Source organism: Trachypithecus francoisi, unplaced genomic scaffold (assembly GCF_009764315.1).
Source record: "Trachypithecus francoisi isolate TF-2019V2 unplaced genomic scaffold, Tfra_2.0 Lachesis_group1, whole genome shotgun sequence".
Classification (NCBI taxonomy): domain Eukaryota; kingdom Metazoa; phylum Chordata; class Mammalia; order Primates; family Cercopithecidae; genus Trachypithecus; species Trachypithecus francoisi.
The window spans coordinates 59,992,431-60,017,872 of NW_022681454.1; the positions used below are offsets into that span (position 1 = coordinate 59,992,431).

The window sequence follows — 25,442 nt, forward strand, 5'->3', positions numbered from 1 at the left end:
CATAAACAGAACAAAACATCTTTTGACCACGTTTTCTCCTAAACTCTTAGGATGTGATCACAGCATTTCTACAATGTGACCTATTTTAATGTTACTTAACACCCCTGCCTTCCACACACAACCACCAACAGAAAGAATAAGTGAGGGGCCTAAGGTGAAACAAAAAAAGTGTTCACATTCCTCCAAGAAATGTTTGGCAGGACTTTAAAACCAAGCCAGGGAAGCATAATGTAAGCACATCGATAGAGGTAAGGGAGGACATCCACTGGAAGGATCCACTGGCATTGCAGACCCATGATCTTCAAAGTCCTTGGAAGAGATAGGTATGGTCACCCTCAAAGACTGCATGACAATTGATGTGGAGTCTGTAGAGAAATGGAGTGACCACCCTGGGTACCTGTGGCAGAGACGCACTGGGTAAAGGATACCCGTCACCACTGCTGCTACCTTTACGAATTGTAGGCAAAGGCTACTTAGGTGGAAAGAGCTGCTGGGTGGCCCACACATACAGCTCAAGCCCAAAGGCAAGTCAAAGGCCAGAGCCCTAAATTTATCTTGTGTTCAGTGTGAATGAGCCACCCAAAGTCACCTGTCATAACTTCACAGAATGTGGTAGGGCAAAAATGGAGCTGACCTACATAACTTTGGAGAATCATGTTTTGACTGGAAACCGTATGGCTAAAGACAAAAGGAACCGTACATAAATACTGCACTCTAGTTAGTAAATTTGCTGTCATGGAGGAATGGGTTTATAACTCTGAAACTCCTTTACATGCATCCTGAGGTTGAACAAATGGGTAGGTGGAGGCTAGACAGTGGAAGAGAAGTTTTTTGCTGTCATAGAGGCAAGGGGGAAGCCTAGAATAAGTCCTGTGGTTCTGGATTAGAGTCAGAGACATCAGTATGCACTTATCATTAACCAGAAAGGTAGCTACATAGACACAGAAATAATTACAGTTATGTATGTGTGTGTATTCAAATGAAGATATGAATATTAGTATTCTTACCTACCTTTCTTAGCTCCGTTCCCTGAAATGGTCTAGAAGCAGTGATATCCCATGAGCAATGAGAATACCCAGCACTCAGATCTTTGTAAAACCATTCTCTAATGAAGAGAACCAGGACTTCCTTAAGAAATGGCCATTTCTGGGGCTGGGAAAGTGAAATATAAGATGAGCCTGAGGCAGCTTGCAGTGCCAGAAAGAAAACAAAGTATAGAGACATGTCAAAGGGATAGGGGAGCCAACCAAAAAGGAGTTCCAAAGGCCAAAGCTGGGATAATTTGAGCAACTAAATAATGTGGCATGGAATTATAACCCAAAGTATATAATATATATTTATGAATTTATACTGGCATAAATGAACAATTAAATAACAAATCTTTCTTACAAAAATATAAATAAGACATGTAGCTACTTCCCCTTTCAGGAACTTATCCTTCTCCCTGTCTTTCAGTGTGGGCTAGATTTCATGACTCACTTGCAAAAAATAGAGTATGAACAGGGAAAAGTGATAACTTTACAGTAGAGAAACTTGGCAAACACCACCTTAACCAAGTGATCAATCTTAATATCCCCATGATAAATCATGTTGATATCATATCATGTACCTTCCAATATTATATGAAAACAACATTTTACACACACACATAAGTGCATGCACAACACATCGATGTGCCTGCACCATTGGTACATTCTGATGTACCAATCTTCCACACCATGCAGGAAACAAACAAACAAAAAAGCCAGCTAGCCAGAGTGATGTGCTTGCCAGACCACTCTCTGAAACTATAGCAGTGGGTCTGGTTCTATAGGCTTAACTGTCGAGTTCCTCCGGGATTCTGGTCAACTCCATAGGAAGCGGGGAAGCTGGAGCTCAGGGTTACCAAATTTGGGGGAGTCTTTTTCCAAAAGTTTTAAGTTCCTCTTTGGTGCCTGAGACTGGCCAGGGTGGCATTGCTATAGATACAGGGTACCCAGACCCCATCCTGTGTGGGTCCAGTTCAGTGACAGTGCTTTATTGAACATTTTCTAGGTCCGTCTCTGGGGCCTTTGACCAGCCAGGGCCCACTATCTCCGTTTCTCTTTTTCTGAGCACTCTCTGACTTTTTTGATGATTGCAACAAATGTGAAAAACAAATGTTTGATACATTCAACATGGACCAAAGTGGGGGCTGCTTAGGGACAGGAGAGTGGAATGGTGGGGAGTGCAGAACAGAACATTCCAGGAATATAAAGAAACTCTTTGTAATTTGGTACTAGAACCTTTTGTAAGCACCACACTTAAAATGAAACTATTAAGCAGTGTTACTAAGAACAAGTTGTGGAATAGCATGCACAGTATGAAACCAATTTGATATAAACTTTAAAAACACAAATTAATAAGGCTAAAATGACTAAGTATGTGGATTAATAGACAAAGATCTAATAGGCCTGTAAATTCAGAGACAAAGGTTTGATAGACTTATAAATTTATAGACAAAGGTATGATATGAGTTACCTCTGGGAAGAGGAAAAAGAGGCCCAGAATGATATTTTAGTGTTTTACAAGAAACGTTCACCCTCCAACTCCTCCAGCTCATCATTTCAGTAGATCTTCATCACTCCTTACTGTATGTTTCTCCAGGTTTTCTAATTCCCTCTTCCAATAAGGCTTCTCCAAACTTCTTACACTCTTTGGGTGTTGCTATTCTAAACTGTCTTAAATTTCTTCTAAGATCATTTTTCCCCAAATTCCGTCAACCTCATTTATCATCATCTCTATCTCCTTTGTTCCTCAAAATTTCTTATAGTGTCTGAATAGTAAAGAAAAGCCATGTTTTAATTTTTTGGCATATAATAAGTATTTAATAAATTTAACACCTACAGGACAAATGGCCCTGCAAATGCTATTGAGTGATGGTATAACATTGCACCATATGTGTGTTTTGTAATATTACTAGCTATTTTTTTTTAATTTTTTTTAATTTACATAGGTTATTGGGGAAGAGGTGGTATTTAGTTACATGAGTAAGTTCTTTAGTGGTGATTTGTGACATTTTGGTGCACCCATCACCCGAGCAGTATACACTGTACCATGTTTGCAGTCTTTTATCTCTCATCCCCTTTCCACCCTTTCCCCCTGAGTCCCCAGAGTCCATTGTGTCATTCTTATGCCTTTGCATCTCATAGCTTAGCTCCCACTTATGAGTGAGAACATATAATGTTTGGTTTTCCATTCATGAGTTACTTCACTTAGAATAATAGTCTCCAGTCTCATCCAGGTCGCTGCAAATGTCATTAATTCATTCCTTTTTATGGCTGAGTAGTATTCCATTGTGGTATGGATATATATAGATAGATAGACATATAACACTATATATAGAGATATACATATCACATATACGTGTGATATATATATAACTGTGATATATATATATGTGTATGTGTATATATATATATCACAGTTTCTTTATCCACTCGTTGATTGATGGGCATTTGGGTTGGTTCCGCATTTTTGCAATTACAAATTGTGCTGCTATAAACATCCGTGTGCAAGTATCTTTTTTGTATAATGACTTAATTTCCTCTGGGTAGATACCCAGTAGTGGGATTATTGAATCAAATGGTAGTTTTATTTCAGTTCTTTGAGGAATCTTCACGCTGTTTTCCATAGTAATTGTATCAGTTTACATTCCCACCATCAGACTAGAAGTGTTCCCTGTTCATGCATCCATGCCAACATCTACTTTTTTTTATTTATTTTTTTATTATGGTCATTCTTGCAGAGGTAAGGTGGTATCACATTGTGGTTTTGATTTGCATTTCTCTGATTATTAGTGATGATGACCATTTTTTCATGCTTGTTTTCAATTTGTATATCTTCTTTTGAGAATTGTCTATTCATGTCCTTAGCCCACTTTTTGATGGGATTTTTTTTTCTTGTTGATTTGTTTGAGTTCATTGTAGAGTCTGGATATTAGTCCTTTGTCAGAAGTATAGATTGTGAAGATTTTTTTTCTCACTCTGTGGGTTGTCTGTTTACTCAGCTGTTTCTTTTGCCATGCAAAAGCTCTCTAATTTAATGAAGTCTAGGCAATTTATCTTTGTTTTTATTGCATTTGCTTTGGGTTCTTGGCCATGAAATCCTTGCCTAAGCCCACATCTAGAAGGGTTTTTCCAATGTTATCTTCTAGAATTTTTATAGTTTTAGGTCTTAGATTTAAGTTCCCTGTCCATCTTGAGGTGATTTTTGTATAAGGTGAGAGATGAGGATCTAGCTTCAGTCTCCTACATGTGCTTGCCAATCATCCTAGTACCATTTGTTGAAAAGGTTGTCCTTTCCCCACTTTATGTTTTTGTTTGCTTTGTCTAAGATCAGTTGGCTGTAAGTAGGTGGATTTATTTCTGGGTTCTCTATTCTGTTCCATTGGTCTATGTGCCTATTTTTATACCAGTACCTTGCTGTCTTGGTGACTGTGGCCTTATAGTGTAGTTTGAAGTCAGGTAATTTGTTCTTTTTGCTTGGTCTTACCTTGGCTCTACAGACTCTTTTTTGATTCCATATGAATTTTAGAATTGTTTTTTCTAAGGTAAAAGTCATGTTTTATATTCCTTACTTATACTTTTTGCTCTTTTATTCAGAATTATCATAATGTCAAAATATTATTTTGAATATTCATAATCCATAACTTAAAATAGTATTAAAGTTTTATTTAATTAGCCCACAAGAAACTAGAAATCCTCTACTGAAGTGGAGTAAGAGAGAGCACTGGAACTTCCACAGAGCATACAGAATTTTCAGGATAGCAACACACCTTTGAAAAATAACAGTGCTGGACCACTCTATTAGATTCTTTCCATTTTTTATTAATTGAAGCACAGAGAAAAGAGGCAAAATGATTAAAGAAATTTATGGTTTTTTAGACAGGGTGTTGGCTTTATACCAATGAAAAAGAAAAACAGATGAATAAGCTTTTGATCTTCATTTTATTTCTCTTGTTCTCATGGTAGGCTGGAAAACAAAAGGACAAATATGTCTTATTTGTAAAATGGCATGTGTTTTTCAAATCTATTAAAATAAATGCCAAATTATTTAGATCATCTTTCTGCAATAAGTGAAAACAAGTTAAGCCTGCCTTAGACTTATGGCTGCTGAATTTTCCTTCTGTGGGGGTAGGCAAGGGGACACACCAATAAATGTTGTTAAGTTCTTTTTTCATCATTGGTGAAAGGGAACACTATTGGTGCCATCAGACTCCTCAAGCTTCAAAGTCAGAGGCTTTTCATCATCACTCCTTGGAGTTATTTACTCAACTCCTACTTCTCATCTAAGTTATTACAAGCAAAAACATATCTTCTCTATTTTTTTTTATGGTTTATATAAAATTCTTTTTTTTTATTATACTTTAAGTTCTAGGGTACATGTGCATAACGTTTATATCATGTATAACTCCCCAATGCAATCCCTCCCTCCTCCCCCCTCCCCATGATAGGCCCCAGTGTGTGATGTTCCCCTTCCCGAGTCCAATTTTGAGACAGAGTCTCGCTTTGTCTTCAGGCTGGAGTGCAGTGGTGCAATCTCAGCTCAATGCAACCTCTGCCTCCTGGGTTCAAGCGATTCTCCTCCTTCAGCCTCCTAAGTAGCTGGGCCTACAGGTGCGTGCCACCACGGCCGGCTAATTTTTGTATTTTTAGTAGAGACAGGGTTTCACCATGTTGGCCAGGATAGTCTAGATCTCTTCACCTCACAATCCACCTGCCTCGGCCTCCCCAAGGCTGGGATTATAGGCGTGACCCACCGCGCCTGGCCAAAAACGTATCTTCTCAAAGTTAGAACCTTATGAAGAAAATCTTTCCACTGAGTACCAAAACAAGTCACATTTTCACATGACCAAATTTGTGGAGATTCAAAGTTTCTTTCTTGCCTGAATGCATAATATGCAGATATTATCACATGGGCAAAGAGGAAGTTAAATCATAGTAGTGGAATAGACATCACAGTCAAATTGGAAAATATGAAAATAATTCATATTTAAAAAGTAGTTGAAGCCAAGCGTGGTGGCTCACACCTGTAATCCCAGAACTTTTTGGGTGGGGCTGAGGTGGGAGGATTGCTTGAGCCCAGGAGTTTGAGACCAGCCTGGGCAACATAGAGATACCACCCCACCCCCGATCTCTATTTTTTTTAGAGTAGTTGAATAACTTATTTTTAACAAAAACATGTTTTGTTGTTATTCTGTTTTTCAATTCTCCCAAAATATTATAAACAAAGTGGGTAAAACATGTTTATGTTCAAAGATCTACATTTTAAAGTGGGCCCTTTTGTCATAAGAAGATAAGTCCTATTAAAGTTCAGCATGTTGACAAACTGGAAATGTAATAGCAGATTGTTCACTATAAAGTTCACAGAAGGTAGATCCATCATATTCTCCAAAGGAAAGGATGAGTTGAACTATTAGGTTGAACCATGTGAAATCATTGATATTCAACTGTTTTTGCCCTATAAAGCGCTCTTTCATATGGTTCAGTCTAATTCCTAGAGTATTCTCCTGCTGAGCCATCACTTACTTGGATGGCTCTGTGTACCACATCATATAAGTCAAAATAGGACGATGGGCAACACTGAAACTTTGGTTTGAATTTTGAATTTTGACCCTTTGGAAAATTATTTAACCTATGCTTTGATGTTTATCTTCATTTTCTCATCTACAAAATAGAAATAATAGTGATTCTCAACTCAGTAACTATTTTGAGAATTTTAAAAGCTAATATGTACATATATAAATAGTTTAGAATAGTGGTTGGTGCTGGTCTGTATGACTCTTGGAAAGGGTCAGTCAATCTTTGCTATTTTAATAATAACTATTATAGTTACTTTTTTAAAAAATTCAAAATATAGTTACCCGAGATGCTCTTAATTGTGATGTTTTTAGGCTAAGGCAGCTTGACTTGCAGCAACAAATTTTGGACCCTGAATACAAAGACATGACAGACGTTAGGAAAATATTAGCATTATTATTAGGATACAAAATTAACATTTATGAAGCCATTGATGATTGCAAAGTGATTTCATGTGCATCAAATCCTTTAATTCCAATTTACTACTATAATCTCTGGACGGAAGCTCACGAACATAGTTGTCCCCGAAGGAATTAAAAAAAGATACTGTCAGGCCATAAGGGGCAATTTTAAGTGATTTAGACATTTGAATGTAAATTCTCCCACTAGCCTATAAAATCAACTAAACCACAAACCACCACTTTTCATGAAAATGTTTAAATAAATTAATGTTTTGATTTCATAATCAAAATATTTTAGGCCTTACAAATATTCCTATTAATATTCATAAGCATCACAAATTTGGAAACAGAACAGGCATTATAAACATTTAATAGTATGGCACAATAGAGCAGGAGATAAAAACAAAGTGCTATTTTATTCATTTTGTAAGACAATTGTTTGTAAAATAAGATCCCTGTCCCACATGTACAAAGTCTCCTTTGATATATGAATCCCTAAGCCGTAGCCTAACCAAACATGCAAAAATGAATACTGGACATATTAAAATGAAGAAAACTGTAGTACCTCCTCGGCAAAGCAGGCCTCCTTATCGTCAGCCTTGCAGCACTTCTCTACAAAAGCTGCGAAATCCTCCATAACAGCTTTCAGTTGCTCTTTTGTTGCCTTAGGCTTGTGTTTCACGAGCTCAACAAGTGCACTGAGTTTGAATGGAAAAAAGAAAAAGAAAAAAAAAAACAGAAAAACATTACTCACATATAAGAAAAATGGAGATAGTAAGGATGATAGTCCCATCATTTAAGATTATAAATTTTGGAGCCAGGCAACTCTGAGTAGTTTGGGGCTCAGGCATACCACTGTAAGTCTCAATATTCTCATCTGCATGATGAGGATAATAAAATCCACCTTCATGGAGTTGGTGGGAAGATCAACTGAAATAATTTGTATAAACCACTCATCACGTTATGTAGTGTCAACAAATCTCTTTTCAGTAAATCTCTGGAAAGAGTATGTCATTGCAATTATATATTATTCAGATTTTGGAAGTGCCACATTATGTCATATTGAGTTTTATAGCTACTTAAGAGCCAAAAATGATCCTTAAAAACATAATTATCTTGGACTTCATTTAAAATTTTTCTCATCTATAAAGATGAGAATCTTTATAGTTAGTCCTTAAACTTCGCTCCATTCAAAGCTAATAGTGGGGAGGCTATAGAAAATAACGCTATCCAAACTCATGGGAGCTGCCGGTTCTCTTTCATTGACATCTGCAAAGACAACAATGCCAGGGAGAGATTTGTGTGGGCATGACAGGTTTTGTAGTATTACTCTTAAGCCTAGACCATGATTACAGCCCACAAGAGATAACAGTAACTTTCTATATCTAAATTTCATGCAATTATAACCCCTGTGATAGCAACAGGGAGTTGAGCTTCAGGGCTTGAATTTCTAGATGCTTTTTAATCCAAGTCTCATTCTCAAAAGTCACAACTTGGGGGTTTGTTTCATATGTGGGTCCACCATAGCACAAACTTAAAATAATTATTTACATCTAGAAATAAATTATCCCATGGTTCCTACTAACTAATTTGCCATGTGCACAAATTTATCAGTTAATTGTTTATCTTTTCCTACTGAACATGGCCTAAGATGTTATTCTACTGTGGCTTTAATCCACAATATTACTCTGAATAATTTTAGCAATATTATAACAGAGGATTTTGTCTTTAAAAAGTTATTCATTTCATTCTGGGTACTTTTATCAGCATAATAAGGGCAACACTCCAATACTTTCCTCTAAGAAATATAATCACTACTTCAGGAAAATGTTGCTAATTTGAACTGACAGTTCTTGCTATGAAGACTATAAACACGTGCAGTAATGAAATACTCCTCACGTTTGTTTCTTGACTTGTTTCTCCTTCTCAGAAAGTGTGCACATATCTGCATGGAAGGTGAATGTTTCAGCATTAAACGGTTTGGGAACATATGCTTCATCGAGTTCCAGAGCAGAAAAGCATGGTCGCCTGTTCACCAAGGATTCCGTGCAGCATTTGGTGACTTTCTCACTTACTGGCGTTTTCTCATGCAACACACATAACCGGTTCAGGACCACGGACAGCTAAAGAACAGGCAGGAGAGCAGAAATTCAAAAGAGGCGAAGCTGAAAATTTTCTACTAAAAATAAAAAAAATTAGCTGGGTATGGTGACACGTGCCTGTAGTCCCAGCTACTCGGGAGGGTGAGGCAGGAGAATCGCTTGAACCCAGGAGGCAGAGGTTGCAGTGAGCAGAGATGGCACCACTGAACTCCAGCCTGGGCAACAGAGCCAGACTCCGTCTCAAAAATATATATATATATATGTATTTATATATAATAAATATACATATTTATTATATAATATATATTATTTATATATTATATATTATTAATACATAATATTATTAATTTATATAACAATGTATTGCCTTAACATATTAATTAATATATAATTAATTATATACTTACTATATAATATAATATATTAATATAATACTATTAATTATATTAAAAATAATATATAATAGTATGCAATATTATATATTATTAATAACTAATTAATATATAATGTATTGGTAATATATAATAATATATACATTATATATTGTTATATGTAATAAATCTATATACATATATACTTTGTATATTATTATATGTAAAATATATATAATCTAAAATATATATCTATATATATATAATCTTTGGGACCCTGGCTGCCAATATCACAAATACACATGCATACATGCACACACATGCACACAAATATGCACACACACATTACTCCCTTCTGCTTATGAAAGCTAGCATTATCAATATCTAAAGGTAAAATTTTTTCATTATTAATTTATTATATTTTTAAAAGACTCACATAGTCTTCTGCACAGGGCATTCTTTTTGCTTCAGGAAGTTTACAACATTTGCTGCCCACTTTTCCTAGGTTTCTTGCGACCTCTACAAGAGTTGGAGTTGACACTTGGGGTACTTTCTGGGTGTAACGAACTAATAGCCTGAAAAAAAGAAGTCCATGTGTTTTCAGCAAGGCAAGAAACTGTCTAGCATAGTAGATAAAACAGAGAACACTTGGCCGGAATCAACTAAGATGTTCCTATATTCCATTCATCATATTATCTCCATCTGCAGAGTAGTGGGCTAGTGGAGGGGAGAAAACTGACTCCTGAACAACTAGTCAAACCTGGCTTTGAGTTCCACCTGTACTACTTGTATAATCTTGGGAAAGTGAGTTACCTACTTCAGTGACATTAATAAATTTATTAATTTCTTCTGTCAATAAAACCTGGAGAGAGCTTCATATATATCAGCATGTGCTAAACTTGAAAGATACAAGTAGAAAATGGAAGGAAATATATCTGACTCAATAAGGATAGTTCAAGGGTTAAATTAAAAGTAGTAAAGTATTATAATTAATCTGACATGTATCTAATATATAATAATCATGTATTAAGAATGCCAGTCACCATTAAAAGTCAATGTATGACTGTAATCTACTTGAGGAAAGAAACTATGTCTTGTTCACTGTTATTATCCCTAAAACCAATAATCAGAAGAGCACTATGTGTATGAGCCACACAATAAATATCTACTGTATAATATATCTCTTCTTGTTTTGAACCTTCATAGATAAGGTTCTATTGAATTGGGACATTAGTCCACAAGCCATTCTGTCTCTGTCTCTTCCATGGAGGGAAATTCCACAGAAACACAAGGTTTAACCATCAAAGACTAGGTGCATCTCCCAAACAACCTGAATTTAATATTCAAATATGAATCTAAATTCATTCATTACATTTTGTGTTCAGCTTACATATTACTTTTTGAGCGAATGCTATTCAAGGCCTACTACTTCCTGCTCTACAAAATATTGCCATGTTCTAGTTGCCCATTAACTAGTTCTTAACCTTTGAGGGACATCCTCAGTTCGATATACCAAGATTTCGTATTTACCCTCCCAGTCTACATACTTCCAGTCTTAAGAGAACAATTTTTAGACTACATTCAAATATAGGCCTCTCTACCCCATCAACTATTTTATCTCTCCTCTCCTATCTTTCTTGAGACAGAGTGATTAGAAATATGTAATGTATTTTCATTCTTAGAAGTTCTATGCTAGGTGGCTCATATATTAAGTCTTAAATAATTACAAATTGATCAAAAATCAGTCAATAAAAATTACTTACGCATTCTGGAATTTGTATTCTCCAAGTTGCTCAAAAAGTTCACAATTTTGTTTGACTAAATTCTGAGGCTCTTCCACAAGAGGTTGTAATTCATCAAGCTGAAACATAGAAGAATTGTGTTGATAGTATTATGCCTGAGGATCAGATGCAGGTTGTTTTTCACCCTTCTGGTCAGAATGATATCCTTTCTCCTTTCAACTCAAAGCCACACAAACAGATGAATATCAATGCCACTCTGTCACATTACATTCAAACGATTTATTTGGTGAGCTTGCATCATGTAAGTGGCTAAGAATATTCAGGCTCTGGAGTTCAATGACCAGTATTTGAGCCAAGTTATCTAACTCATTCTTCAATTGTGCAATTTTACTTAGCATCTCCACATTTCAGAATCCTTATCCCTAAAAGAGGGCAAAGATGGTACTCATCTCATAGACCTGCTCTGTAAACCAGTTAAGCTGATAAAATTAAATAGTGCCTTGCATGTAATAAAAGTTTAATAAGTTATGGCTATGATTATACATATTATTATTATTAGTTCACCTTTCTAGTTAGATTCTGGGCTCTCCAAAATGAGAGATTTTACCTTGGTCATCGGTCATGCATGGTGCCTGGCATATAGTAGCTTCTTGATAGAGGAAAAAATGAGTTTCCTCTGATTCTGAATAGTTTGGAAACCGGTACATATGCTAGTGGGAACCCTAAAAGTCCTCCAGAACAGATTTCCTCTCCTAACTTAATTTCCTGTAGAACTACTCCTAAACATTCTCAAAAAGATTTGAAAATCTTCTGAAGGGACAGGTTCTATAATTTGCCTGAAAATACTAATTATAGTACTTGATTAGTCCTGGGATCAGGTTAACTCTCTTTACATCTAAGTTAAATATCTTCCAATTAACAGTTAAATTTACTTTAAGTTCTCAGGATTATGAAAAAGAGAAAAAAAGATCAAAATTTCACAGAGATTGCTCTACTCAGATCTTTCTATTCTAGACTAGTCTAAATTTTGTTAATCATTCTAAGGCTACTTTTTCTATCATGTTTAAGATTGCAGAATTGAAACCATCTCAAGAAAAGATCTAAATTGCACTGTATATCATTTTACATTCTTGCATTATTTTTCTTTCTCATCATTGGAATCATCAGTCAAAGAGCAACTTTTTTCCCAACAATAAACCTACCACTTTGGCATAGCATTCATGAGGATCTGCAGTGGCACAGCACTTCTCTAGAGTGGCTTCATATGCCTTGGCAAGTCTCAGCAGCAGCACGACAGAGTAATCAGGATGCCTTCTTGAATATTCATACAAAAACCTAATTAAGATGAAAACAAAATAGACTTTGTTGGACAAATGAGCACCAAAAAAAATCACAAAGCTAACCTCAAAAGTAACTCATATTCCAAAAGTCTTAATTTGACTAAACCCCATGCAGTAAAGCTTAGTAGCTAAGGACTTGTGGTCCAGAGTTAAAGTTACCAAGGCTCAATTCCTAGCTTTGCCATTTATATTACTGCATCACCTTAGGCAACTTATTTAAATGATCAGAGCCTTCATCTCCTTCTTGGTAGAATGGAGATAACAAGATAACAATAGTATTTGTCGGCTGGGCGCCGTGGTTCACACTTGTAGTCCCAGCACTTCAGGAGGCTGAGGCAGGCAAATCACCTGATGTCAGGAGTTTTAGACCAGCCTGACCAGCATGGTGAAACCCTGTCTCTACTAAAAATACAAAATTAGCTAGGCATGGTGGTGCGCGCCTGTAATCCTAGCTACTCGGGAGGCTGAGGCAGGAGAATCGCTTGAGCCTGGGAGGTGGAGGTTGCGGTGAGTCAAGATGGCGCCATTGCACTCCAGCCTGGGCAACAAGAGGAAAACTCTGTCTCAAAAAAAAAAAAAAAAAATGTTATCTGTCCCAGAAGGTGGATTATGAGAACTACACGACATAATCTACACAAAGCACACACTGCTTGGCACATATGAAGTCTTTGATGAATGATACCTGTTATTTTTATTAATATTTTGTTTGATTTAAACTACATCTCAAAAGGATTTTGATAGATGGGTAGAGATATGTTCTTAAAATACTCTGTTTCTTCTCTGTATGCGTGAAATCTTGTAAGGTACATAATTTTATGAAATATTATTTAGTGCATAGGATGTTATCATAAGCCAACAACAAAAATGCAAACTTTATCACCACACTTTCTGACAATATATAAACGTTTATTTTGTAATTGAGTTGTATACCATATTGCCATTATACTGAACTTCTGGTCTTTTCACTAAATATAAAGCACCTGGTGTCAGACTCTATATTTCTTTTTATACTTCTTTGCTACCATTGTATAGATTAGATAGATAGACTGGATTAGATTAGATTAGTTAGATAGACAGGCAATACGTAGTCACACACATATTATAGATGTTCAAGAAATACACCTGGAATGAATGAATGAAGTATACATAATTTATATATACCCAAAATGTTTCTAGAGGTATTTTCAGAAATATCCCTAAGGAGTAAGGAATGTTGAGCTTTTGCCATGAGCATACATTATTTTACAATAATGTATTTGACTAATTAACTATTTCAAAAATTGTTAAAGGCTGGGAAAGGGAAGGATGAAGAAACATTTTGGGCAGCAGGGAAATTGTAGCAATTCCACAGAAAAGCCTAGACTACCTCCTAAGTTGTGAGGTCATACCAAAGCTATAAAAGAATAGTTTCTTATCTACTTACATGCCCAGGAAGACATCCTTTGCCTCAGCATAGTTTTTGCAAACATCCTTACTCTCAACAAAATCAGCAGCTAATGAAGGCAAGTCAGCAGGCATCTCATCATTTTCCACTTCGGCAAGGCAGTGGGATTTTTCCAACAGAGGTTTTTCACAGCATTCCTTCAGTTTACTGGAGACTGAATCTTGATTTTCACACATATACTTGGCAAGGTCCGCCTATAAGTAAGTTGGTGGAAATTGTTCAACACGAATTGACATTGCTATACTTTCTCCTTAGACCTTTATTAAATTGGCAGAACATATTCATTGTATTCTAAGACCATACACATGTGCCTTCTATGAACATACTCTGTTTGCTCCTAAACCTGGAGATGTAGATAGGACTACAAAAACATTCTCACTTGATTAAAATAGACTGATCAGTAGCAGGTGTTCAGCTCAGTTATTTATTAATTTTATGTTTCTACTGTTAGGGCATTTAAGGTTTTTTCATTAAAACTCAATGCTGTTTTTCCAAATAATCCCCCCAAAATTAAGTGCAGGCCTTTTGAAACCAAATAACCAAATAAAATATGGAAGATTTTTAAAAAATGAGTCAAGATCATAGTCATAGTCCCTGCTTACGTACATAAAATAGCTGCCTTAAATTTTTCAGAAAGTGCCACGAGAGATTAGGATTCTAGTATTTGCCCACAAGTTTAATCTTAAAGAAAGGGAGAAAGAAAATATTATAAGTTTGGAAAAAAGAGATATCATTCCAAATATTTGCATGTCTAACAAAGACAGTTAATTAAGGGAAGGAATATAGAGAAGAAAAATACGCCATTTCCAAAAATCTCTTCAAGTAGTGACCTTCTCCAAGTCCACCTACCTCCCTCAAAAATTCTTCTTAGGCTGAGTACGATGGCTCATGCCTGTAATCCCAGCACTTTGGGAGGCCGAGGCGGTGGATCACCTGAGGTCAGGAGTTCGAGATCAGCCTGGACAACATGGTGAAACCCCGCTTCTACTAAAATATAAAATTAGCCAGGCATGGTGGCGCATGCATGTAATCCCAGCTACTTGGGAGGCTGAGGCATGAGAATCACTTGAACCCGGGAGGCAGAGGTTGTGCTGAGCCACGATCACACCATTGCACTCCAGCCTGGGCAACAAGAGTGAAACTCTGTCTCAAGAAAAGAAAAAAAAATCTTCTTAGACATCTACCTTGCAGATGTTCTACCAAGTAGAACCTTGTAACTGTTCTACTTCAGTTTAAGCCTTTATTTACAATTAGAGCATGAGTGAAAGGAGTTTCAAATCAGTGAATGGGTTTATCAGGTAATTGATAGCCAGGTTAAAAACAGAAAGGTATCACCACCATAGGCAGGGAAAGATTGAAGATAGGGCAGACAAAAGCACAGAAGACAATCTCAACCCACTGTCAGCTATCACTAATGATACCAAACGCATCCATTCTACCAACTTGAGCTTGCAAGCTACCAAAGAGCATATCGATGACTCTTTACCCTGTCATCAGCACATTCAAGCAGATCTCCATGGCAGCATTCCTTGTGGACCTTGGTAAGATCTGTCACTAACTTGGAAACTTCTGCAAACTCAGCTTTGGGAAATTTCTGGCTCAGGCGAGCTACTGCCCTAAAAAGAAAATCGCCAATCAAAATGGTATTATCATGCAATATTTTATATGAATATTGCAAATACTCTTTCTCAAACGAAAATTCAAAATGAACATACAGAAATAATTTTTAAAATTCATTAGTTCTAGTTCTGAACCAAACGGTAATCATTTTTACTTAGGGCAGAATCATCCATTTAAGAGTGTGTCTGGTGGGTAGAAATCTAGTAAGTCATAAAAGCAGAAATAAAAAAGGAACTCTAAAAGGGGTAACAGGCTGAGAAGCATCAGGTCTGGTGTCCAGACTTCCAGCTCTGGCTTTATCACTTGTTAGCAGCAGGACTTGTTAGCAGAGGGCTCAGCCTCTCTGAGCTTTAGCCTCTGTAGTGCCATGACAACATGCTAAATTGAAGAATTCTTTTGAGGATTAAATTAGATAATACATACAAAAGCATTTTATAGGCCGGGCGCGGTGGCTCAAGACTGTAATCCCAGCACTTTGGGAGGCCGAGACGGGTGGATCACGAGGTCAGGAGATCGAGACCATCCTGGCTAATACGGTGAAACCCCGTCTCTACTAAAAATACAAAAACTAGCTGGGCGAGGTGGCGGGCGCCTGTAGTCCCAGCTACTCGGGAGGCTGAGGCAGGAGAATGGCGTAAACCCGGGAGGCGGAGCTTGCAGTGAGCTGAGATCCGGCCACTGCACTCCAGTCCGGGAGACAGAGCGAGACTCCGCCTCAAAAAAAAAAAAAAAAAGCATTTTATAATCTAGGAAGTACTACACAAACTACAATTATCTTTTTTCTCAATTGAAATACATTCTTTCTGACTTCTAAAGGTCTCTTAGAAAAGAAATCCTATAACTTCTACAGAATGAGGGAGTTTTTATTGATCATACTTATAAAAAGAAAGATCCAGCACTATCTTCAAACTCTATGACAAGATGTAAACATCTAATTTTCTTCATTCTCTAGTCATTTCACAGTTGCCAAAATCGGGTAAAGAAGACTTCTTTCCCAAAAATCAATCATAGCCTGTTTATCTGTGTATAATTTTATGTTGGGGTTGTTTTGTTTATAAATTTGGTTGATTTTGGTGGTGTAGATGGTAGGAATGATGAGCAAATACAGTTCAACTGACAGTTTCTAGACAGCCTGCATAACGTCTGTTATTTTCATTTTATCTCCTGTTGTGTTGATTTGCTGTTGACTAACAGGTAAGGAGTGAGGGTGAGGGGGCAGCTAGTATTTTTCTTGACATGGCTATTAAAGTATGCTCCCAGAACCAACTAAGTGATATGAAAACAGAGGCTCAGGCAAAAACATGAGATGAAGATCAGAGCTGGAGTTATGCAAAAATAAGAAGTAACTTCAGCTTAGTTGGTGACTGAATTTAACTATAAGACATAAAAGGACAAGCAAATAGTTTTAGATCATTGAGGGGGAAGATAAAATTAAATAAAGGGATTATATATGTTGTATACTTGTATCAAAATATCTCATATACCCCATAAATATGTATACCTACTATGTATCCACAAAAATTAAAAATAACTTTAAAAAATGAAATAAAGAACCATGCCTACAGCTCTATACAAATAATGAACCATTAGAATAAGAGTCCAAGTTTTCATAAATAAATAGAATTTAAATATCTGTCCCCTTTTTTAGGACAAAAAGGACAGTATCCTCTAAATTATTTGACTATTTAGAAAAGATTAAAAATAATGTCAAATTGTCATTGATATTTGATTTTTACCTCTATTAGAGTTTTACCTTTTAGACAACCAAAGAAATGTATTTGACAGCACTTTGCAAAATGCATAAAAATGTACAATTTTGTCACTGAAGCATTATCATTTACATCATTATAAAGATGCTAACTATGTTCAAAAATATTTACCATGCTTTGAAAGCTCTGTCTCCGAATTTTTGGAGACTGGCACACTTGAGTCTCTGTTTGGCAGACGAAGCCTTCCCTTCATCCCGAAGTTCATCAAGCTACAAAAAGGAATAATTTGGTGAAAATTAGAAGAAAAATTCTACATAAAACACTCCTCCATAAGCTCAGATGAAACTGTCAAATTAAATTTTGAAGACATAATTTATGCCTAAATTCCCAAGTACTCCTTTCGGTGAATAATGATTTTGCTCTGTAAGAAAAGGAAAGATCATTGGATCATTCTGGTCACAGCGGAATTCCCTACGCAGTTAGAAACCAACTGGAAACATTGCCAGGGAAAAGAGTCTTAAAAGTGGGAGAAAAGTCAGAGAAAGAGTACACTAATATCCCAGGGACTGCAATTTTGCTAATTTTTAAATTTTGTGTATAATTCATTTCAGTCTCTCCTCCACCAACATCAGTAAACTCCTCAGAAAAGAAAATAAAGCATTCCATAATATATATTTATGGAATGAATGCATGAACTCAGGGCTCTAGATGCAGTAAAAGTCTCTACTTTGAATTCCCTCCCTAATAAAAATGATCATGAAAAGACAAACAAGAACTGTGGCCCCTTGCTGTGCAATTTGACAAATAAGTTTCAGTATTTCACTATAGTGATCACTGCCATAAAAAGTGGTGAAATGTTTAAACATATGCACAGTGACTACTTCTGTCAGATCATCATTGGCAAATCTTAAAAGACGAAATGAGAGTGTAGGCCTTCAAAGATGAAAGATTTTCAAGAGAGATAAGAGGAAGGCTTTTTTGGCCATGTCGGGAAGTTTATATCAGACACTCAGTTTCCCAAAATCTAACCACAAAATGGACAAAATCAGGTTGGATTATGAACTCCTTTTTTCTCTTCTTTCACACAATACCTTTGGAAAGAGGCAGGCAGCTTTATCAGCAGCTTGGCAACATTCTGTAAGAGCAGCTTTATACCTTGCAGCAAAGAAAAGGAGTTCTGGGGCATAAAAGTAAGGATGTCTTCTGGCAACTTCATATAAGTATCTAAATTTTGAAAAAGAAAAACAGTCACTTTTCTATTGCAGACAGTATTACAGAAATAATTGTAATTGACATTCTCCACAGAACCTCCAAAATCCAAATATATCTAATTAACCAGTTAAGCTCAATTTGCACATGATGGTCTTGTCTTTGACATTCTTTAAGTCTGTGGAAAAAAGGGTTAAGTTTATGTGTGCGTGTGTGTGTGTGTGTGTGCGCCTAAATGGTTAAATGTTGGCAATATAATGTTGCTGACTAAAACGAAATCAATTATGACAACTATATATACATATCTTCATAATACATTAAATATGTCTATCTTAAATTTTTCAGAAAGATTGTATCCTGTTTTGATAAACTTCAAAATATCTTTGATCATATTTTTTGCTGTGTAGAATTTTGGGGTATCAAATACTACTTCTCTAAAAAATCATCATAACAAAACTTCCAAGTCTTAATGTTGAAAATATTTTTGTTATGGTAATTTTTATAGAGTGTTGGCCTATGGAGTTGCTCCATGCTTTTTAATTTTGAAGTATAAACATCCGATTACTTACTTTTTCAAAAATGTCGCTTCATTGTCATGAAAGGCAGTGCACATCACATCAGCCTCTGGTCTCACCAATGGGGGGAGGTTTGGATTGTCATCTTTGTGTTGCAGGAAGCATTCATTTCTCTCAGGTTCTTGTTTTGCACAGCAGTCAGCCATTTCACCATAGGTTTCACGAAGAGTTGCAACTGTGCATAATTTGTCTCCAAACAGAGTATGCTAAATGGAAGAAAGCAGGTTTCAGTTGCTGGACAATATCTTTTTTCTTTATAGCCAAAGAACAGTAGAAAGGATTTAATATACTGGTTAAGCTTGGTGAGGAAATTATTTAAAAATCCACTTCTCCTCCCAACCCAGGTTTAGAGTTTCCGATGATTTAACCATCTCTATATAATTTTCATAAGAATTAACTGTCACACTATAACTATGGTGAATAAAACAGGGCAAAAAGACAGTCAATAGCTTTAAGGAAAGTTTTATGACTCCTATTTCAAAACCTAAAACTAAAGGGTAAGAGCAATCATTGTAACAGAAATCAAGGGAAAATAAGCTTCTAAGCAGCATGTGAATTCACCTAGGGCAGAAAAACATTCAGATAGTTTCTCATCTCATCTGCCCCCTTTCTAGAGGGCCATTTTTTAGTATATGCTGTTGAAAACTGAGGAGTAACACAATCTATCATATATTAAGTGACTATTAAGATGTAGACATTTTTCTTCTAGAAATGTTATCTAAAATCACTTTCCAATAAATGAGTCCTTTCCTTATCTCTAATTTTTATTATGAAAGTAACTGTAACCCCAGGGAAAATATACTACTCTAGACAGAATTTATCAATTTTTTAATGTATTTTTAAGAATTCTTATGTAGCGCCATAATATTGTGTAAAGTTAAAGTCCTGACTCTGCTATGAGGGAGAGGTACATAGTAAGAAGGGGAAAGGCTCCAGTGATAAAAACTCACCTTGCCCACAGAAGTATATATGGATTGAGTGGTAAGAGAAAGATAAACCTGTTCTTGTTTTGAAGATTGATCTGGAAATACTAAAAATTTAAAGTTCTTCAACATGACTAAGTATTCTGCTTTTTTATTATATGCAAAAATACAAAGATATGTAAAATGAGGAATATATAGCTGTATTATTATTCCACCCAGGTAACAAAATTAGCATAGAAATCAGTTGGTGTTTTCTGATGATAAAAACTATGCTATCATCTCTAACAGATAGTAGCTCTCCTGTGTTCATTGCCACACTATTCATAATAGTCAAGATGTAGAAAACCAACCTAAATGTCCATCAACACATTACTAGATAAAGAAAATGTGGTACACAAATGCACTGGAATATTATTCAGTCTTGAAAAGAAGGAAATTCTGCAATAGGCAACAACATGGTTGGACTTTGAATGCATTATGCTAAGGGAAATAAGTCAGTCACAAAAAGATAAACAGTATATGATATCACTTATATGAGATAGCTAAAATAGTCAAACCTATAGAATCAAAGAATATAATGATGGTTTCCAGTGGCTGGGGGAGGAGGAAATGAGGGGTTACTAATCAATGGACACAAAGTTTTAATAAAGTAAGATGAGGAAGCTGTACAACAGTGTACCCATAGTTAACAATAACGGATGGTACACTTAAAAATATAAGGGAGTAGATCTCACATTAAGGGTTCTTACCATAATAAAATAAGATAAATAAATAAATAATACATGCTATCATATCCCTATTAGCCTCTACAAAAGGAAACCAAACCTCAAATTTTAAAAAGAGGTGTTTACAAATGACAAATTGCCATTTAAATACACCATGACTGTTGTGTTTGGTCTCAATAAAGAAATGATTTTAAAACTGTGGGCAGAGCTAAAGCATCTCTATCCCAAAAGAAACAACGGCTTTTCAGTCTATGAGCAACTTTTGAGTGTTTCTTACAAATCAGGACATTTAATAATCATTGAGAAAACAAAACAAAACAAAACAAAACAAAAAAAATTCCTTTGAAATGCTTGGGATTACTTCAAACAGCAGGAAGAATCTCCAAAATTAGAATGTACTTACAAGTGATTTGTCACAATTTTCAGCTGACTCATCAGCAACACATGTTTTTGCAAATTCAGTTACTTCATTCACTAATTTTACATGCTCTTCAAATGGACACTGCTGAAGATACTGAGAAAAAGCAACCAGCACCCTGAAACAAAGGATGTAGAAAAATGTGGTATAATAAAACTGTAATATGTAACAGGTTGCTAAGCTAGAGAACAAATCAAATGGACACTGCTGAAAATACTGAGCAAAGGCAACCAGCACCCTGAAACAAAGGATGTAGAAAAATGTAGTATAATAAAACTTTAATATGTAACAGATTGCTATGCTAGAGAACAAATCATGTATGGGTATACGTTCTATCTTTTATACATCTTCTTCACCATTATCCAGAAAGCCTATTCATATCAGGTATGATCTGAGGCCTAGATAGGCATGTGTGGCTTCCTAGGCAAAGAGGATAGTAGTTCCCTGATGTTTATATGCATGCATGTGTCAGTAGATGCACACACATAGATCAAGCAAGCAAATTGTATGCCAAATAGATCTAATTGTCAAGACTAGGCATTTTAAAAATCCTTAGAATTACTTAAAACTAAAACAAATCCCACACTTTTCCTTTTTTGAGACAAGGTCTCACTCTGTCACCCAGGCTGGAGTGCAGTGGCACAATCGTGGCTCACTGTAGCCTTGACCCCTCAGGTCCAAGCGATCCTTCTACCTCAGCCTCCTAGGTAGCTAGGATTACAGGCATGTGCCACCATGCCTGGCTATTTTTTTTTTTTTTTCAGAGACTTGCCCGGGCTGGTCTTGAACTCCTGGGCTCAAACAATCCTCCTGCATCAGCCTTCCAAAGTGCTGGGATTACAGGTGTGAACCACCACACCTGATCCCCACACATCTCTTTAATTAGCCGGTAGGATTAGGTAGACTTTTTAAAAACAAACTATTTTCTCATTTTTTACTAGATTAAAAAATATTTAAATATTCCCAACTCAGCACAGGAGTGTTTGCTATGTAAAGAAGATTTAGTGGGTAAGCCACCAAAGGAAACCTATATTAAAGTCCTTTCCACCAAGCAAGTTCCAGAGCTGTACTGTCCAATACAGTAGCCATTAGCCACATGTCACTATATACATTTAAATTAACTACAATTAAATACAATTTAAGTTTTTGTTTCTCAGTTGCACTTGTCATATTTGAAGTACTCAATAGCCGTGTGACCAGTGACTACCTTATTGGATTGTCCAGATACAGAATATCTTCCTCAATGCAGAAAACTCTACTAGACAGCACTGTTTTAGAATCTGAACCCTGATGACAAGGAAATAGAAGCATTTTAGAATAATAAACAACACTGTTAGAAACATTAAATTTGATTCATCGGTATTTTAACTTACAAGCCTCTGAAATGTTCTTCTCCCAAATCTTTAAACCGATGGGCAACCTCACTCTTGTCTGGGCAAGGGGAGAAAAAAAAATTGTTAAATACTGAAGAAAACAAGAAGTAATAATGTTACTTTTTATATTTCTTTCCATTTGACTTAGATTATGCATTTGTTTCAAAATATTGGGCTCTGATTCTTACAGAAAAAGTCAGGATAATGGTGAATTATTTCTTCTGCCTTTAAACAGAAGAATAATTCAATGACCAAGAATACTATTTTTAAAATTATTAGATATTTATAGCTTTATATTCAAACTTAGGTAATATCTAATACTCTTTTAGTGTATATGAATAGCAACTGAGAAGACAGATTAAAATGAAAGTAAATATAAATACACGTTCTATTTATGAGATCAACAGCACAGGTTTTGTGATTTTTAAATAAAGCATAGTGCAATGGATAGGTCTTTGGGACAGTTACGCATTCAATCTTCAACTCTGTTCTGCGAAGTTTAAGTCACTCTAAGTTACTTTGCACTTTCCTTAGTGTGCAAAAGAAAATTACAGCCACTAAACAATTCTGACCTTTTATTTTAACTAGGATGTTTGAATTTTATTAATAAGATAACCTTGTAAGATTTCATAAATACAAAATACTATCCCATTTTAGAAATAAATGACAAAATAATTATTTAAAGATGCAGAGTTTACTAAAACTTTATTTTACTAGGAAAATAGAATAAAAGTTGAACAATAGAAAAATGGATTTCTTACGTGCATCTCGACGAAATACACCCCTGGAATAAGCCGAGCTAAAGAGAAAGAGAAGGGAAATAAAGGTTACCCACTTCATTGTGCCAAAGGCTTGTGGGATTGACAGAAGAGAAAAGCTAGGACAAACGGAGGGAAATTAGCACTAATATACTTCTTCAACCAATAATTGTAGATTATTAACTAGACTCATCTTTGTATTTCATTGGCTCCCAACAGATTACAAAATTCATAATATTCTTGCCAAAAAATTGTTTGACTAAATCCCTTGTGTATATTTACCATCTGGAACTGTTTTCTCCACAAGACCTTGTCAATGTATTAAAGTTGTGTAAAACATCTTATCAAATTTTACATAAGAGTTTAAATGATTTGTATCTTTTATTCATTACCATGGCCTTACCTGTAATTTCCCATTTGAACGTTTTAGTTCTCGGTGTTTGCAATTTAGTTCTCAGTGTTTAGTAATTCGTAACCAAACTAAATACTTTGCTTAGAAATAAGACATACTGAAAGAGTTAAGTCCCAAATTGCATCTATTGCTAATTCCAAGTGTGCTTTTATCTATAATGAAAAATTTACACACGAGTGCTCATGCATGCACACACACCTATACATACATACATATTTTAGGGCTTCTGTGTCTTTTTTACTATTCTGAAGCCATTCTGTCTGAAAAAGCTGATGTTGCCTCAGATACAAACTAAGAAAAAGACATAGCAACAATAACAAGTAAGATAGGACTTAGAAATTCCATGTTCCCATTTCTGCTGTGGCCCACATGTGATTCAGGCCCTGAGATAGGCTATTTAGATTCAGTGTGGGTATATCACATGGGATCTTCAGTTAAGGAGAGATGGAGAGGAAAATGGACCCAAATGAGATGACGATTATCTTTGCCATAATATACAATGGGACAGGCTGACCCCAAATTCCCTGTAGGTTATGGGAATCCTTGACCTTCACCAGGCATAGGATTCTTTCCATCCCTGTTTCATATTTAATTCTCTCTTTCAATAAGTAGAAAAATCACATGTTCTTTTATGTTGTTTTACATTTCAAAATAAATTGAATATTATGTCTAAAAACAAAGCAAGGGAAGAATAATTTTTTCAATGTTTCATAAATCTTCCTTCCCTACCCAAGGTTCTTATCTCTACCTTGGAAAAGCTATCCTACCTCTGCCCTTTCGCTCAAAATATGAAGAACTACTGAGCTCAACAAGTAGGAAAAACAACCTTCTCTGACACTACATAATAATAATTAGTACTAAGCCAGTTATTTTACTTAAATAACCAAGTCAGTCAAAACCAGCAGTCAAATTTCTCCATGGCACATAGAGGCACAGAGACTAACAAAGCATTATTTATTCTACTCAGTCTTATAATGAAAGAAAATTTTTTCTATTCAGTCTTACAATGAAAGAAATTATTTTCTATAATCTTATGTCATTTTATTTCTTCTTCAGAAATGGGTGCTAATTAAATAATAAAGCACGGAAGAGGAAAAAATCAAAGCTAGATGGATGATAGATAGATACATAGATAGATAGGAAGATTTTTTTTTTAATTACTCAAGGGACTCCTGAAAGGAAATACCAGACTTGTCTTTCTGACTACAGATGAACAGACATAAAACAAGTGTGCCTGTGGAATTATTTCCATTGACGAAAAACAAGCATTTTTTTCTAAAGCCAGAAAAACCTACATCTGAAAAGAAAAAAGAAACTATTCTGTCTTTCTAAATTAAGAAGATAATTATTTCTTGGATAAATTATGTCAACTTTAACTTCCTAGAAATTGTAGGCATTATTTATTAGAAGTCAGTAACCAATCCTAGGTTTTTCCTTATAGAAGTCACTGGGAAAGGCCTACCCAAACATAAAATCCTTACTGTTGAATATAATTGCTACTAATTGACAAATTCAGGCCTTTGTCACTCATGCATATACTCTGTGCATACTTTTTCATTTAACAAATGAAAAGAATAATATTAGTCCATCTAGTTTTCACTGCAATATTATATTGTAATATATTGTTACATACAAAGAAACCTAAAAAAATCTCAAATTCATCATGACTGAATAGAAGCTTTGAATTGATTTTCCTATATCTAATGAAGAGCCCCAGCTTT

At 35.5% G+C, this 25,442-nt stretch overlaps 1 protein-coding gene across 1 annotated transcript; it reads right to left on the bottom strand.

The window, feature by feature from the left end:
• Positions 1 to 4,826: 4,826 nt before the first annotated feature.
• ALB (albumin) lies at positions 4,827 to 23,475 on the bottom strand. The gene is made up of 15 exons (XM_033214469.1): positions 23,313 to 23,475; positions 22,552 to 22,609; positions 21,164 to 21,296; positions 19,107 to 19,318; positions 18,420 to 18,552; positions 17,500 to 17,597; positions 15,486 to 15,615; positions 13,979 to 14,193; positions 12,418 to 12,550; positions 11,237 to 11,334; positions 9,910 to 10,048; positions 8,900 to 9,123; positions 7,566 to 7,698; positions 6,884 to 6,951; positions 4,827 to 4,992 (listed from the first exon to the last, which is right to left on the bottom strand). Exons 1-14 carry the CDS (start codon positions 23,389 to 23,391, stop codon positions 6,910 to 6,912), a joined length of 1,827 nt encoding a protein of 608 aa, XP_033070360.1. The 5' UTR covers positions 23,392 to 23,475; the 3' UTR covers positions 4,827 to 4,992; positions 6,884 to 6,909.
• Between the last annotated feature and the right edge of the window lie 1,967 nt (positions 23,476 to 25,442).

What these genes read in the sequence shown, in the direction of transcription:
- ALB (XM_033214469.1), bottom strand. Translation starts at nt 23,391, where the DNA reads ATGAAGTGGGTAACCTTTATTTCCCTTCTCTTTCTCTTTAGCTCGGCT. An exon ending in GAAGAACATTTCAGAGGCTT is followed by an intron (nt 21,297 to 22,551) that starts GTAAGTTAAAAT and finishes CCTTTGTTTCAG; the next exon opens with GGTGCTGGTTGCTTTTTCTC. An exon ending in TTGAATGTGCTGATGACAGG is followed by an intron (nt 14,194 to 15,485) that starts GTAAAGAGTCAT and finishes ACTTACTTATAG; the next exon opens with GCGGACCTTGCCAAGTATAT.